At 38.2% G+C, this 15,922-nt stretch overlaps 1 protein-coding gene across 1 annotated transcript in view; it reads left to right on the top strand.

Annotated features, from left to right (window-relative positions):
- The window catches only part of sema3g (semaphorin 3G), a 61,072-nt gene that overhangs the window by 26,986 nt on the left and 18,164 nt on the right, over positions 1 to 15,922 (top strand). The window contains exons 3-4 of the mRNA XM_011476847.3: positions 4,668 to 4,727; positions 10,880 to 10,999. Coding sequence (XP_011475149.1) covers positions 4,668 to 4,727; positions 10,880 to 10,999 — 180 coding nt within the window. The remainder of the gene's footprint in view (positions 1 to 4,667; positions 4,728 to 10,879; positions 11,000 to 15,922) is intronic.

Here is a 15,922-nt window from a genome sequence, read left to right as displayed (position 1 = left end):
TGTGCTCAATAAAAAATCATCTGATGAAAAACAATGATAGAAAGTGTTTCTCTTAACATGATAGAATTTTTTACTTAAAAAAATCAACTTAATTTCCCTAAATCAACTAGAAATTACCAACTTAATCAATGTCCCTTTATTAACTTCTAAACAAGTGGTGCTGACTTAAGTATTTCAGGAAAACTTTTAGCTACTCTCTCAAGTCCAATCCTGTTATCCAGCATCCCAAAATCACAGTGAGAAACTCAGCTTTAAGGTTGTATTAAGCATTACCATCAACACACAAGGCTATTGAAATCTCAAACAATAATTCCAGCATCTAAATATACTGAAAAACTTACATTTGAGTCCATCTCTAGCAGCTTAACAACTTCAAACAAAAACAGTCACATTTGATGAACAATAGTCTAAGGGTGTATTCCGACTGGACACATTTGGTCTGCCTAAAGTGAACCCTGGTCCGGGACCAGGATCCGGTCTTGGACTCATCTTTTGTGGTGGTCTCGGTTAGTTTCCAATCAGACTGAACTTCGGTTCGCTCTGAGATACCTCAGACTAAAAACAATCCGTCCTCGGAGCGGAGCAACTGAACCAACACAGCCACCGTAGCCGGTGGTCATGTGATCTCAACACAGTCAGAATGTAGCAAAAAATGAGCCGTGGACAAAGCAACAATTGTCGTGTTATCAAAGAGGAAAAAAGGGTTCAAATCCTTAATTGTTAAAAGGTTTATTTTAATACAGCTGAAAATGCTTCTTACAAGCTTTTCTGTCACATCATGCAACACACGTTTCTGTGCCTAAAAGCTACCTTGTAGTTCCTTAACAGAATTTTCTCAAAACAATGCCATAACACCACAACAACGAGACACAACAACTCACTGAAATGTGGTTGGTTGAATGAACGTAGGCGCATAAAAACAACTTTTATTGTGACACACATTGCTTCTCACTGTTTTCCTGAGAATCTATAAACACTTATCCGCGTACCTTCTTAGACGTCTTTCCGCCAGTAACCGTCTTGCAGCATGCCTCCACCGGATCAAAAAACCGATTAAAAATAGTTGAGCCTGATGTTGATTCCGATGTTTTAGTATTTAGTCATTCAGCTCGCAAATATTCAGCCATTAATCCACCTTCCTAACCCTTTGTTTTAGGGGTTGCTGGAGCCTATCCCAGCCACTGTCAGAGGAAAGTAGGGCACACCCTGGAAAGTCTGTTGGTCCTTCGCAGGGCCAACCACTGACGCTCATAATGGCTAACAAACATGAAATCTGAAAAATAAGTTCCTAAATTCCCCAGTTAAACTCCAAATCTAGGATGAAAGCAACCAAGCACGAATTTAGAATTTTGCTGGCACTTCAGGATAAAAACCTGTCTCGTAGCAGTAATACTACAGCTAGGCCGGTTTTGGGCCAACAAAGAAGCTCACAACATTAAAAAACAATCAACTATGCTGTCTTACCTTTAGTGTTTTCAGGTGAAAATGCTCAAACTGCAGGCAGCCATAAACAGGACAATTAATCAGAATGCTGTTCAGAAAAACACTGGAGTAAACGAGTCAGGGTTTGATGCAACCCAACAACCAATTTGTTCTCCATTTTCTCTTCCTCTCATCTCCCTCAACGTCTTGACAGGCCAGGCCAAAGGTTTGTTCGAAAAAACAGTGAAATGCATTCAAACTGGGTCTGATGCGCAGGCCACATTTTGCCTTCTAATGTAAAATTGCCCACCCAAGGCAAAGAAGAGTGTGTCGCCCTAGACTCTGATTCTGTCATTCAAACTCTGCATTTCTGACATAAAGGGCACAGTTTTTGTTACCGTTTTAGTCCTAAGTCTTGCTGTATTTGAAAACAGGAAATGTTTTTCACCAAAAGATTTCGCTGAACAAGACAAATGAAATGGAGTCAGTCTATGCCGTGAGGTTCCACCCAGAACTGTTCCCACCTAATAATTTAAACTCAAAAATTCCCTTGATGCTAATTGCCAAGAAAAGTACAACAAATACGGATTCAGTTCATTTAAAATGTTCCCTGTGATGGAATTAATATTAGTCTTTTTTGCTAAAGGATAAACAAATGTGATTGGTAAATTTGATATGTTTAGCTTTGTGGGAAACATTCACTCCTGGAGATGTGATTGGCTGTCATTGAAATTTCATGAGTTTCTGCGCAGCGAGTCCGCTGGTTTATTTTGCCCAGTGTCTGGTTCCATGCAGTGAATCATGTGAGCTGCACCTCCTCTGTGATTGTGGAGATGGCATCCAGCCCAGCATACTTAGTGTTGCCTAACTCACCAGTAATCCCTTTGGCCTGAAAGAGTACAGTGTTAGACGGGGCGCGTTGATTGAGGCCGTGTGTGTGTTGAAATTGAAAAGATCCCCATGGGGCCACATTTTTTATTTTCCAAGCCAAATTTAAGGGTATCACTGAGTTTTTGTTTAATAACTATATTAAACTTATTTGAAAACTAAAGGAATGTTTTATTAAAATAAAAAAAACACTCCATTGTTCTACAGAAGACCAAATCTTACTATGTTTTTTATGTATAGATCTTTGTAAAAAAAAACAATTATCCAAATTTTATTGCCTAATTAAATTGATTTTTTTTGTTGTTGTTTATATTTTGTTTCCATTTAAAAGATTTAATGACATTTAAAAGTCACTCTGTCTTTTTAGAGTCTTCCTGTTAAAAACATTTTGTTTTAGTGTCCAGCATTAAACAAGCTCCTTTCATTAGGACAAAAGACACAAGATTAGTTTATGTGTAATCATTTACAAAGCAGGACTATCATTAAGGCCAGTTTGACATGATTAATGCTCTCCCTTTGCAATTTTTAGAGCTGGGTGTGAAGAAGTCTGATTTACATTTTGTTCTTAGATTGTATCTCATTATAATAAAACACGAGATACAGTCTGTCCGACATTTAAACTGCTCATGACCCCACATGATGAGTGCAAAAAAGGAAATGTGGCTCCAATTTTAAACAAAATACTAAAGCAGCTCTTTACTTTAACCCTTGTGCTATCTTAGATGACCCCATCCTTGCATTGAGATGTTCTCCCTACCATGACAAAGGTGGATAAAGGTGGAAAGATTTCATGTTATCCATGGACACCAGTGAAGATCACAAATCATTGACGAAAAAAGGCTCACAGCACTGTCTGGTGGGTCTAGATGACCCAACTCCCAATGTTAAAGTGCCTAGGATAGCACAAGGGTTAAGAAGACAAGACTTAGCTAAACGCAGCTGCAGGACTTACTTAAAAGACATCCACTGTACGCACACATACAATACAGTATTAGACATATCAAGCCTTAGTCACTACTGTCCTTAAGTACGGGCTGTCTGCAGGTGACTCACACAAAATATCAAGGTTATAGGCTGATGATTCCGTAGAGTAAGAATGTTAATGCAGGTTTTTTCTGAGCATGCTGTGATGTCGTAGTGAGAACTTCAACAACATTTAAGGGTAAGTAACTCTAACATGTTGGAATTTAGGAAATTTGACAGCCAAAGGGTTTGTGTGGGCATACTATGGGCATCCAATGAGCATCTACTTACGACATTCACACCCAGTGCTTGTGGCATTTGTGCATAGTCAGTAAAGAGCCAGTACTCGTACCCTACCAACGACTAGGGTGCGGCGTAAGAACACTGTACGACAGTGCATGCAACTCTCATTATCCTTAGCCATTTCTCATGATATGCTTACCACACTCATGTCAATCGTACGTTCTATTTTCATAACATCCCTTGAGGTGGTCATGCAAGCTTCAATAGAACTGCAAGACACACTTGCGCTCCCCTTAAGATGCAGCCGCTCCTCTCTAAGACCGTTCTGGACAACCCAAAAACCTGAAGCAGGATAATGTGACTAAGGCTTTAATTGGTGTCTGAGTCCCTTTCGTCCGTCTTGGTTGTTTATATTCCTTCTGGTTAAAAACAAACAGTTTCCTTGCATGCTGAACAAAGACCAGTCTGCTCAAAAACAGTGTTAATTGTATGTCATACGCTAGTTGCCTCTTTAAAGCCTAGCAAAGATTGTTAGAGGCTATTCACCATTGGAGTTCCTTTCAGCTTATTTTAACAGGCTTCAATGTGGAGAGCATAAATTTTGTCTTGTATATATCGGAAATTCAAAGATTTTAAGATCTTTTTAAACAAGACTTTTGGACCCAAAGAGATTTTTCTAACTAATATAACAAATACGTTTTCACAGGTTTAATGTTTGATTAAAATTTCACATCGATATGAAGATCCTTCTTGATAGCATGATTTGATTCTTCAGCATTTTCTGGCTCAATAAATACAATTTTTAACCTTTTTTTTTTAAGAAGAAATGCCAAAAAGAAAAAATAGATAAGGAGTAAAAATAAGTAATGCTTTAGTTTTCTCTTCAGTAAGAGTTTTGTTTGCTTTCAGTTACTTATTGCATACTACTTGTTTTATCGTGTTTAAAAAAATCAATTTAGCATCAGCACTGACACCAGAGCTTTGATATCCCAGTAATCAAATTTGCCCTCAAATTGTTGTATTGTATTGTATTGTTGGTTGAATGAGGTTGTTGTTTGCACAATTTCATAGGTCTTCGGTTGTTCTCCAAATGACTTCCATTTTTTTTTCTTACTCTGCTTCTTCTGCTTCTTCTTTCTTTCTTCTCACAGATACACTGGCCCCCGTTACCAGGCAACAAAGAAGACTGCATCCAAGCGGGGAAAGAGCAGGTAGTTATTAAACAGTCCATCATTTCCCCCATCTAAGCACATCAGCAGCTTTCACAGTCGTTGTAATCTCACTGGTACAACTTCACTGTTCACTTCAACAGTTGGATATCACCTGAATCTTTAACTCTTTTTTTTATATATCTACAGAACCTCCACTGTTCTATGTTTTTATTAAGATTACAGCATTCTGTTCTTGCCTTTTGTTAGCTAGACTTCAGTTGACTTAAAGCGTCAAACAATTATCTATTTGCCACTTAAAATTCCTTTTATTGCATGACTTTCAGGCTGGTGAAAGCTTATAGGAGCTATCCCATAACTTCTTCTCTTTGGTCTGGATTCTGGTATTTTCTGGGCCCTTCTTGGATTTTTTTTTCTTCTTTGAATTTACTGAGACATTTCATGGAATCTGCAGACTATGAAGAAAAATGTTCATTAACCCGTGCGTGGAGAGCTTCGCCGGTAGCAGCATTCCATGGATGGTGCATGTGAAGAAGGGGATCTCCTGACAGGGTCAGATTCTGAGTGCTGCTCTGTTATAGGTCACTGCAGATACTGTAGTTTAGTGTTTTACTACAGACAGAAGGGCTGAAAGAGAAACGCTTTCTTGTTTGATGTGATAACAGGTGAGGACTTAATTTAGCTCTGTGAGGGAGGAGAGGTCCCAAGATTAAAGTTCAAACACAAAAGGAGGAAGGAGGGTGCAGCGGAAACAAAAGGTCGGGGAGTAGATATTTCAAAAAAGACTTTTGTGTTATTCTTTATGGGCTTGCACCAACGTTTTACCAAAATTGGGTTTTGTCCTTAATTGGGATTTTCTGAGTCAAATTCTTTCTTTATATTTGTTAATCAGTGTTTCCTTTCTTTAAGCTGTAACTGCATTTCTTGATTCACTGGGAAACTCCAGATAAAGTAAAGAGGAAACCGGGAATAGAATAGAAAAAAATGAATAAAATAGAAGGAAATGAGTAATGTGAAAGGGAAAAAAAAAACATGAATGCAGGGAAAGAAGAAAAAGTGATTCTAGTCTTTGAGTTGTTAAATTTGGTCCAGTAATAAAAAAAAAGAAAAAAAGAAATTGTTCAAATTGTAGCCATCATTGATTCAAACAAACCCAGCATGAAGGCACACAGTTTTGAGTTGTGAAAACACTGTAATTTTTTCACCTTCTTCTGCTCACAGCAGGAACTCTGACAGCCTCCTCCATCTGGAAAAAGTTAGGCATTCTATGTTTCTGTGTGTTTAAGCCTATGTTCTGCGTGTTTGAAGTGGCAGGTGTGCCAGGGGTGTCTTATATCAGTTTTATTAAGTGTTTTCTATTGCAGCTTTCAGGGTTCACACAGTGTGTGCCGCGCTGCACCTTTCAGAGCAGAAGGGAGGTGAATGTAGCATTAGTTTGCTCTTTTGCAGTAACTCCATCTGCCTCGTTCCTGAGGTGTCGTAAAGGGATTGTGTTTCTGCCCACGCATAACTGACTGAAATGTTTGTCAGCTCACGCAGACTTCTTCTGCATTCTTTCTGGTGTCTTGTTTTTAGAGTTTTTCTGATGTCAAAATGAATGAATTACAGGCGCACTCTCTTAACATTTACAAAAGACACGTCTTCCTCCTCAGACTTTGGCTGCAGGATCTGTTTAACACTGATACACAAGAAGAGGTGAAGGTCGAGAGGTGAAAGGTTTTCACTCTGTTCCTTTCATCTTTGTCAGACACTCTGAGTGTCTTAGACAAATGAAAGGGTAAAAAAGTTTATTTGAATTTACAAAATGCTCATTTAGAAAAAAAGGCAAAAAACTGAGTTGCAATTCTTTTAAATTTACTAAAAATGTAAAGACTTTATTAAAAAATGACAGGATGCCTTTTTTATTTGCACTTTTACAATCTGTATGTGTCCACAGCTTTCTGCTGACAAGTGCTCATCACCTTCAAACTTGCTTTTACTGATAGAGTTTCCTCCCTGTGTCTCCACCTCATGACCTCCTCAATCATTAATCACAACCCACACAAATAAATAGCAGGCATGGAGGAGGCACTCAGCTTCACATGTCCTGTCTTGCTCTGTTAACATACTTTTATGCTTTATCTATTTACATGTTCTCCTGTCAGCTGGAGTAACAATCAGGACAGTTTTGAAAATGATGATACATCGTTCCATACAATGAACTCTAGTGAAAAACAAATTACAAGCAAGATTATAACTATGGGAAATTTCACTATAGCTTATGCAATTCTTTTTATTTTTAATAAAAGTACTTAAAAGAAAAGAAAAAAACATTTTTGTTACTAAATTGACTCGAGATATTTACACTCTGCTTTAAAGTGTAAAAGTGCATAACTTGGTCATGCGTAGTGTAAATTTTTGTTATAAAGCTGTTTTTTTTCTGATGTTTTAGGGAAACTCTGCGAAAAAGAAATATCACCGCTCCAGGTAGAAATTTTCTTTCCTAGAAGCACAAGAATTAGAAATGTTCTGACCCCATATAAAATACAGATGTTTCTTTAAAAAAATAGTTGCATCTTGCTCTTTAACTGGTATTTGGTTTAAGTCTGGATGAGTTGCTAGTTTAAAATATAATTTATGGATTTCATTTAAAGAACTTGCCTTTGCAAACATGTGAACAGTCACAAATCAAATCAAATCAAATTTAAGTTTGTCCACATGCTAAGGCACCCTTTGTGCAGCACATATAAACAACACACACACACACACACACACACACACACAAACACACATACACAAACACATGTCTATGCAAAAAAGGCGGCACCTACATTTTTGAAACCAAGGTAAGGTTTGTTTTTACAAGGTTTTTGCATGGACACTCAACACACTGATCCTTGCAAAGCATGTAAACATGTAAGGTGTATTTCTAAAAGGAAAAATCTGCTTTGGGATTATATGGGTGGCCACTAAAAAGACACTGTGCTAAGTTTTATTATTGTGACTCTGGCCTAAGTCCAAGATGAGATTGGGATAAAATGTTTTTAATTTCCCTGTGGAGGCTTTTGACTTATGTTCTCACACACATCTCAAATTTGCCATATCAGCATCATTGTGCTTAATTCTATACATATAGAACAATCATTCAACAACGAAAATATAATTATTCCCCCCCGGACAAAATTTAAGTAACAACCAAGTGGGCAATCAGTTGTGACAAAGTCATTTTCAGCTTCCAAAAAATGAATAACTTTGTCAGTAATGGACCTTGATGGCTTGAATAGACTTGCACATTCCATAAGGCAGATTGGAAACTAATGTGGTTTTACATCCTTTTTTTCGGAAATCAACTTTTTAAAGCTTAATTTGGCATTTTACCTGCATCCTTAAGGATTTGATTCTAACCTCCACTCAAAACACACATTCTTAGAAAAAAAAATTATATATATATTGTTTGCCCAATAGATGAACCCTTTCCCGCTGTTTTTTTCTCTTCTAGAAGTAGGTTACAGCTGTCTGACCATTAGATGACATGGAAAGTGACTTTTCAGTTGTGTTTTATCCACTGTGGAACTTTCTTTTGAGCCGTGGAAGCACAGCAGCTTTTGTTGAATGGTCCAAAGTCATCTCTGTACAGTAAGGGGAGTCAGTTGCTGCATTGTTTGTTGTAAAGAGTGAGAAGGACTGCCAGGGGCTTTGGCAGCATTTCTGTTTGTTTATTTAAATTGTTCATATTCCACAAAAAAGGAATTTTAAACAATGGGGTCTGTATGCCAATCAAAGCCACACAATTGTGGTCATTTTGAATTTTAAACCATGTTTAGACTTCTTTGGAAAAGAGAATTAGTGGTCAGCTGATCCTCCAGTATTGATCAAAGGAAAATAGAATGAACATTGCAGACCTTTGTTTTCACTAACTTGCCTTCAGCTTGGCTGGAACTTTCAAGACTATGATCTGTTGGTGTTTTAATAATAAGACCACATCATTTTCTGTTAAACACCCCTCCCTTTGCTGCCACTTCATCTCACGGAGACCACACAGAATTGGAAAACCCAAAATCCCAGAGTGGGAGAGTAACAGCAAATTCCCTCCTTTTTAAGATGTCGGTCCGCTCTTTGGTCTTTCAGGGCACACAGATCTGCAGAACACCTCCCCAAGTGTTTGAACAGAGACAGACCTCTGTTCATGTGGCACTGCTGGACCCTGAACACCCTTTTGTGTTTAAGATGCACAAGGAAGAACACACTGGACAACATAAAAAAAGAAATCCCTAAAAGACAATACTTGAAAATAATTTCTGAATCAAACTGTTTTATATTCATGGTTGTATTAGCCCTAAATGATCCACACTAAGAGGTGAATTCATTAAGCTCTGTTGTCTCTTGGTTCATGACACAGTGTGGTTTACATCAGGTCTGCATCATTGCCAAAGCACTTGAGGAAATGATCAACAATGGCTGAGGGTCTGACAACAATTTAGAGGAAAGGGGCCACACACAGGGACACACTCACTCAGTGCAATGAAAACCAAGACTCAAGTGTACTCAAGTGGCAAATAAATACAATTTTATATCCAATTCCATAGATCTGTGTTAATAACCTCACCTGAAACACATTTAAAAACACATTGTTGGCTTAGATTCACTCAGTGGAGAATTAATTTTTAAAGATAAAATTGTTTGAAAAAACACTTTAATTCTACATTATATTGCATTTTCTATCTATTGTTTAAAGTCTCACTCCAATCCTCTGTTGATCTATTCTAAAAGCATTCCCAGTGGTCTTTTAGTTATGATTAAACTATTAGACAAAAAAAAAAAGAAAAAAATCAACATGTTGCTTTCTAGGATGTAGTTTCTGCAGAGTGGTAGGAGCTCATCAGAAATTTCCCTCTGAGTTGTGGGTGGCACTGTGGTGCAGAGTAAGCCCGCCCTCATTTGCCATCATCCCTTTGTTTACACTCTCTGCCACTAGCTTACAGCTCCTCACAACCGCAACCTAACATTACCGGTGCCACAAAAAAAGGACCAGCAATACTGGAGCCATTCAGCCGTACAGTTTTGATCCAAATGCCAGCTCAGACAAGGAAAAAGAAGAATCTGTGTCTACAGGTGGATGGATGAGAATGGAGCTTGTTTTCTACGTCACTGCTTCAGGCTTATTCCAATGACAATTTATCATCTGCTCCTGATTCACAACAATTTAAACAATGAAATTCTCAGAAATGCAAATTTAAGCTTAATTTTCTTCATATGTGTCCTTCATAATCAGAAAAATGCCACAGACACCCGTCAAAAACACCCAAAGCACAATTTCCATTGGAGTGGGTCTTTAACATCGCCACGTATGACACTGCATATTATAGCTGGCAGTTGTGGATTTATGAGATTGACCTGGTTAGCTTCAAGGATTGACAATTTCTGGGTGGACACAGTTTGTCAAGCGTCTTTTGTGTTTGATTTGATGAGGGGAAGCAGTCATTCCCCCGGCTTCCTCTGCAGATCTCATGACTCTTGTTTCCATAGTTTCTTCTGTTCTTGTTTATATCTTTTTTTCACTTGTTACTGTGACAGAATGCTCTTTAGGACAGCAGCAGCTTACATTGTTTCTTTGGTTATTCAACCCGGCCCTTTTTTGTTTAGTCTGTGTTTATATTCATTATAGTTTGACACTGTTATTACATTTATAAATGGTAGGACACAGTTGCATGCCCATTTGTTAGATGTTTAGATGGACACTGGTGCTGGTTCTGAAGCTCCTTGGAGTCTGATCTCTCCGGTCAGCATGCCACTCGTGGCTGATGTCCAAAAATCACAGATTGAAGTGCTGCATTGGAGTAATCTTGTTTCATCTGATAAACTCTTTTGTGGCCTTTTACTTGCAACACATGTGATCCATCATCCCTGTTGAAAAAAAGCATTTTGGTTCTGGTTCAGTACCATGAAAATCAGCTTATCTGCATTTGGTGACAGATCATCACATTTGATTTATATAGGAGCCTTTCAAAAACATATGGATGTGTTTTTAGGTGCAGCATGGACATTTTTTTTTTTTTTTTTCATCCAGAGCAAAAGATTTGTTTTAACATAACCTTTTTAGAAGCCAGGAAAACTGACAAAAGGTAACTTTTCAGACTAAATCTGTATGGTCTGAGTTCTGTTGTGAACACAAAATAAAACTTTGAGGTTTACTCTTTTTTTCTTCTGTTTTGCAGAAAGAGTGTGCCAACTTTGTGCGTCTCCTGCAGCCTTACAACCGCACTCACCTATTGGCCTGTGGCACTGGTGCCTTTCAACCTATGTGTGTCTTTATCTATGTGGGCCACAGAGGAGAGGTAAGCAGAAGAACATGTGTTTTGTGTGTTTACATAGGAGGGAAACTGCGTCATTGTGTCATTATCTTTGAACATGTAGAAAATAACAATTAGCCGGTGCTTAAGTCAGTTCTGTAGTTACAGTAATGCAAGACTTACATAGCAAATTTCATAATACAAACTGATGTTTCTTTAATTGCTGAAACTGATAAATTATATTGTTTTGTTTTGGTCAGGCAAAAAAAAGAAAGAAAGAAAATTGTAATTTCCTGCTAACATTAATCATCAGACATAAAGAGGAATTTATTCACTAGATGTTGATGTGGAAAACTGTATTTTTAGTGGAGTATAACTTGCGGTTATTTACATAGTTTGGCTAGGGGTGCAACTTATACTCAGGAATGATTTATATGTAATTTTTTTTTTGAACCCTTGTGCTACCTTAGATGACCCCACCCTTACTTTGACGTGTTATTCCTACCATGACAAAGGTGGATAAAGGTGGAATGATTTCATGTAATCCATGGACACCAGTGAAGATCACAAATCATTGAAGAAAAATTGTTCAGAGCACTGTTTAGTGGGTCTAGATGACCCAACTACCAACGTTAAAGTACCTAGGATAGCACAAGGGTTACTTGTTAAAATTTTTGTTATTTTTTCCCTTTTTTTCCACTGATTACACTAACAACGGATTGTAGTTGTTGCACTTTTCTCCCAAAAGTCCAACTTATGCTCTGGAGCAACTTATATATGTTTTTTTTTCTCTCTCATCTATTATGCATTTTTTTTGCTCCTGTGACTTATTCTCCAGAGCAACTTATACTCTGTAAAATACGGATTATTAGCGTTTACTGATCTGGCTCACAATACTTGGTCAACTCTTGGAAAAGCCACATTTTAGGCTCAAGCATTGGTCGGATTTTGTGTAGTTTTCCTTCCCCTGCAATTGTGCTTCCAACCTTCGTTTGCTTCTTTAATGAAGAGAAAACTCTATATGTTTCTCACTAGCTTTGTGTATTTATAATAAGCCTTTCTTTAGGTGTACTCAGCCATAGCATTGGGCTCTCTATGCATCTTTTCAGCCGCACATGCTGGCTCTCCACAGCCACTCAGCTCAGTGGAACCCTCTGCGGAGTCCCACACTTGGAACCATTTATAGCACAAGAGCCAATGAATGGGGCTATTAAGACGAGCTCATAGCTTTCTGTTTCAAGGCAGGTTTCACAATCCTTGCCCAGTGCCCTGCCCTGCCTGGCTCAGTAGGAGGGGGTCAAAATCTACATTGGCTAAGGGGGAGGGTGGTTGTTGGCAGAGAGTAATGTTGGGGAAATGAGGGAAATGGAAGAGTGCTAACCTTTATAAGTGAGTGCGTACAGCACAGCTTATTTTTGTGGGTTTAGAGTGAATTCCCTTGGTTGTGCCATTGTGTGCCTCACAATCTGTCATTGTTCAGGGAATTGTTTTGGGTTCAAGAAGCTTCATAAAAATAGCAGATACCACTGCATACCAAGAAGGAGCTGACATGCTAGAAAAAAAGTAGGTCATCTATGTGACTTGTTCAAAAAAAAAAAAAAAAACATTTGCTGACGCTTAACCTTTAAGCAACACCATGGATATCTGCCTGTTTGAACACTCAAAACTCAACTTTAGTTTGAGTTTTGGTTGTGCATTTATTGTACTTCACTTACAATTCCACATAAAATGATATCAATGTGTCTATTAAAGGCAGACGCTATTAGTTATTTGTATAGGGTTGTTACGTATTGTTTACGAATATTTTATGATTTTTTTCATACTTTTGAGATGATTACATTTGCATTTAAGTGCTTTTTTTATGTATGCCAAGGGGACCACATACAAAAACATGACCGTTTATTTTTTTATAAGTTATTGCCTTACAATGCAAAGTTACAGGCAAAATACATAACAAGCGTGTGTTCAAATTGGGCTCATTCTAGCATGTACAAAAGGCTCTAAAGACAGTTTTTATTTCATTACGGTAGTTAATCAATGCATATCCCCACATTTCATCCCTTAAATGTACATTCATCTTAGGCTCCCATTAGTATTTGATATGTAGGGTGATATCTGCTATATGTGCCATGAATTTTCTACACATCACAGATATAGATTATGGTTTTAGAACATTGTTGCCAACTAGACTAACGGACAGATACCTGCTGCTTTATTGCTCATGCAGGTTTGTGGGTAAATCTTTGTCACAGTCAGTCAGACCACAAGTGTGTCCTCCAAGGTACTCTAAAGAGTCTGTAACAAGATGACACCAAAGGGGGTCTGTTCATTTATTTAGCCAATGGTTAACGAGTGAAGAACACACACTGGCATGTTTGTGTGCCCTATCCCAGGAGCCAAGGCTCCAATGCCTCAGACTGGACCTTGGGTGGGATGACCCTTAACCTTCTGAGTGTTTCATCTCTGTTGGGGCCAAGGTGTTCCCTCTTTGTCCATCTCTCACGCCATCCTGCCAGCCACTTTTTAGGTGACAGGGTTTTGTTCTCAGACAGCGACACACATTTCAAACCAAAAGTTCAATTTTTTTGAAATCGCTGACAAGTAAGGACTTCATCTCCAACCAGTGTTTTCTAAAAACCCATGACCATGAAACATGCTAAATTATTTGATGTTCAGAAAGAAATTGCATGTTTTTGGAGAACATTTTAGTACAAGTGAAAATTGATATGAAAATGCCTTTTTATGTTAAGGCACACTTTTGAAATTTTCTTTTTAATCTTCTTTTCAAAATTAACTTCTGATAAATCCAAAGTCTTACTTTTTGCTTCCTTCACCCATCCCTCGCACTTTCCTGGACATACACTGGAGTCCCTGTGGTGAGTGACACAAACGCCTGAGCAGCGTCAAAGACGTGAAAATAAACCATCTCAATACAGTGACGACACAAAGAGGACAAGACCACACACACACATACTCACAACGGGTCAAACAAAACACAACTCCCCAACTAGAACATATAAATAGGCTGAGGTTGCAGACAGAAACACACACAAACAGGAGGAGCAACATGGCTGTGTGAGCCCAGAGTGTGTTACTGAACTGAACTATACGTGTTTTGAACACTTTTTCTTCACTATAAAAGAACAAAACAAAGAAAAATTTTGAACTTTAAATCTAACATTTTGCTTTTATCCATTCAAATGGACAATTTTTACAGAGAAGCATAGATGTAAACTTTTGTAACGTTGTGAAGGAAGACATCTGGAAAAAAGAAATTCACGATGCTAAAGGAAAAAAAAGGAAGGAATACATATACATTAATGTTATTAGGTTAAGAGCTGTCTGCTGTGATTTGTTTTGGAAAAAGCAGTTTAACAGTTCATAAAACCACAGAGCACATTCAATTTAAATAATACTATTATTTACATGTAATATAATATAATATGTTTAAATTGCTGTGTTGGACTAATTAAAACTGGAGTTTAATCCAACTGTAAAATTTGTTATTTTTAGTGTAAATGGATAGATGCTGACTCACTGTTTCCCAATAAAAGCAATATAAAGGTAGTCATTCTAGCTCTCCAGTTTAATTTATCTGACTGATGAAATAAACCAGTGATATTCAGGAGACTCTAACCATGTAAACCTGACAGACACTGCGGCGCAGGGAGCAACCACAAGCTCTTTCAAATGGCATTTTTCATTTTCTCCTGATTTACAACAATTTGATCAAGAAATACTCAAAAATGCAATTTTGAGTGTTTTTTTTCTATACATATGTCCTCCATCATCAGAAAAATGCCACAAGAACATCCTAAAAACACCAAAAACATAATTTTCATCAGAGTGGGTCTTTAAAGTATAGTGTTTGTAAAGAACTTTTTCTTGTTTGACATGGTTTGAATTTGTCTTTGGCAGATTCACTTAAGAGTTCTTTTTGTGAGTGACACAAAAAGTTATCTGCAAAAGGCACAGCACTGAAATCTGAAAGAGAACTGCTGTTGTACATAATAATTAAAAGGATATAACATGATCTGACCAGCAGTTTTCTGCACCCATGTTATCCATCACGTATTACACAGCTGATCGCGTGTGGCATTGTTTGTCCTGCAGACTGTCTTACAGTATTCTTATCCGGTTCACTACAATGTCATCATTTCCCCTGTGATCTCTGCTCACTGCAGGACATGCCCACCTCGTAACAATGCCCTATTGTCTGTTAGAGGTACAGAGACCGAGGCTCAGAGTTCAGTGCGAGTCCACCATGATGCAGACTTGCATCAAACCTTGGGGCTTCGACGTAGGTCTCGTCGCCTCCCATTCCCCCTTCATTCTGGAAGTGGGCCACGTTTGATCACACCCATGCGGCTCTGGCAGAGACAGCTTGGCACGTTGGTGGCCTGAAAGTGGAAGAAAAAAAGACCAGAAACAAAAAGCCTTTTCACCACTTTGGCTCCTTTGACCCGACAAGTCGCTCGGTCAGAATATGAAGAGCTGTTCATAGCACGAACTTAACCAACCAAAAGAACCTGTCTTTTGCTCTAATCTGTTCATTGCTGCTTAAGTCAACCAAAAAGATTTTCATTTTATCATATGGAAACATGTATGAGTTGTTTGCTCTAATACTGACAGTGCTCAGTATTGCCTTTATTGTTGTAGTTCAACTTTCCTGTTTTCCTGTGACTAAGCATACTTCACACCTCCGCAGCAATCCTCGGATTGATCTGCACATGCTGGGAGCTGGTTGGAAAGTTGTCTGACCTCTGGCAGCTACACTGATTGTGCATTTCCTCCCATCTCAGACTGTCTGTCGTTCTCAGACAGACAGGAGTTCGATGAAAGGGCACGTCTAAATATTTCTGAAAAATGGAGTAAAAGATGAAATGCATGAAAAGCAGACAACTAGTTTGTGTCCTGAAGAACCTCATTGCTCCACGGTCAGAAGAAAAAATAGTTTCCACTTGACGG

This window comes from Oryzias latipes, chromosome 7, assembly GCF_002234675.1.
Source record: "Oryzias latipes chromosome 7, ASM223467v1".
Taxonomy (NCBI): domain Eukaryota; kingdom Metazoa; phylum Chordata; class Actinopteri; order Beloniformes; family Adrianichthyidae; genus Oryzias; species Oryzias latipes.
Note: the sequence above shows the minus strand (reverse complement) of the source record. Positions and strands in the feature narration are given on the sequence as shown.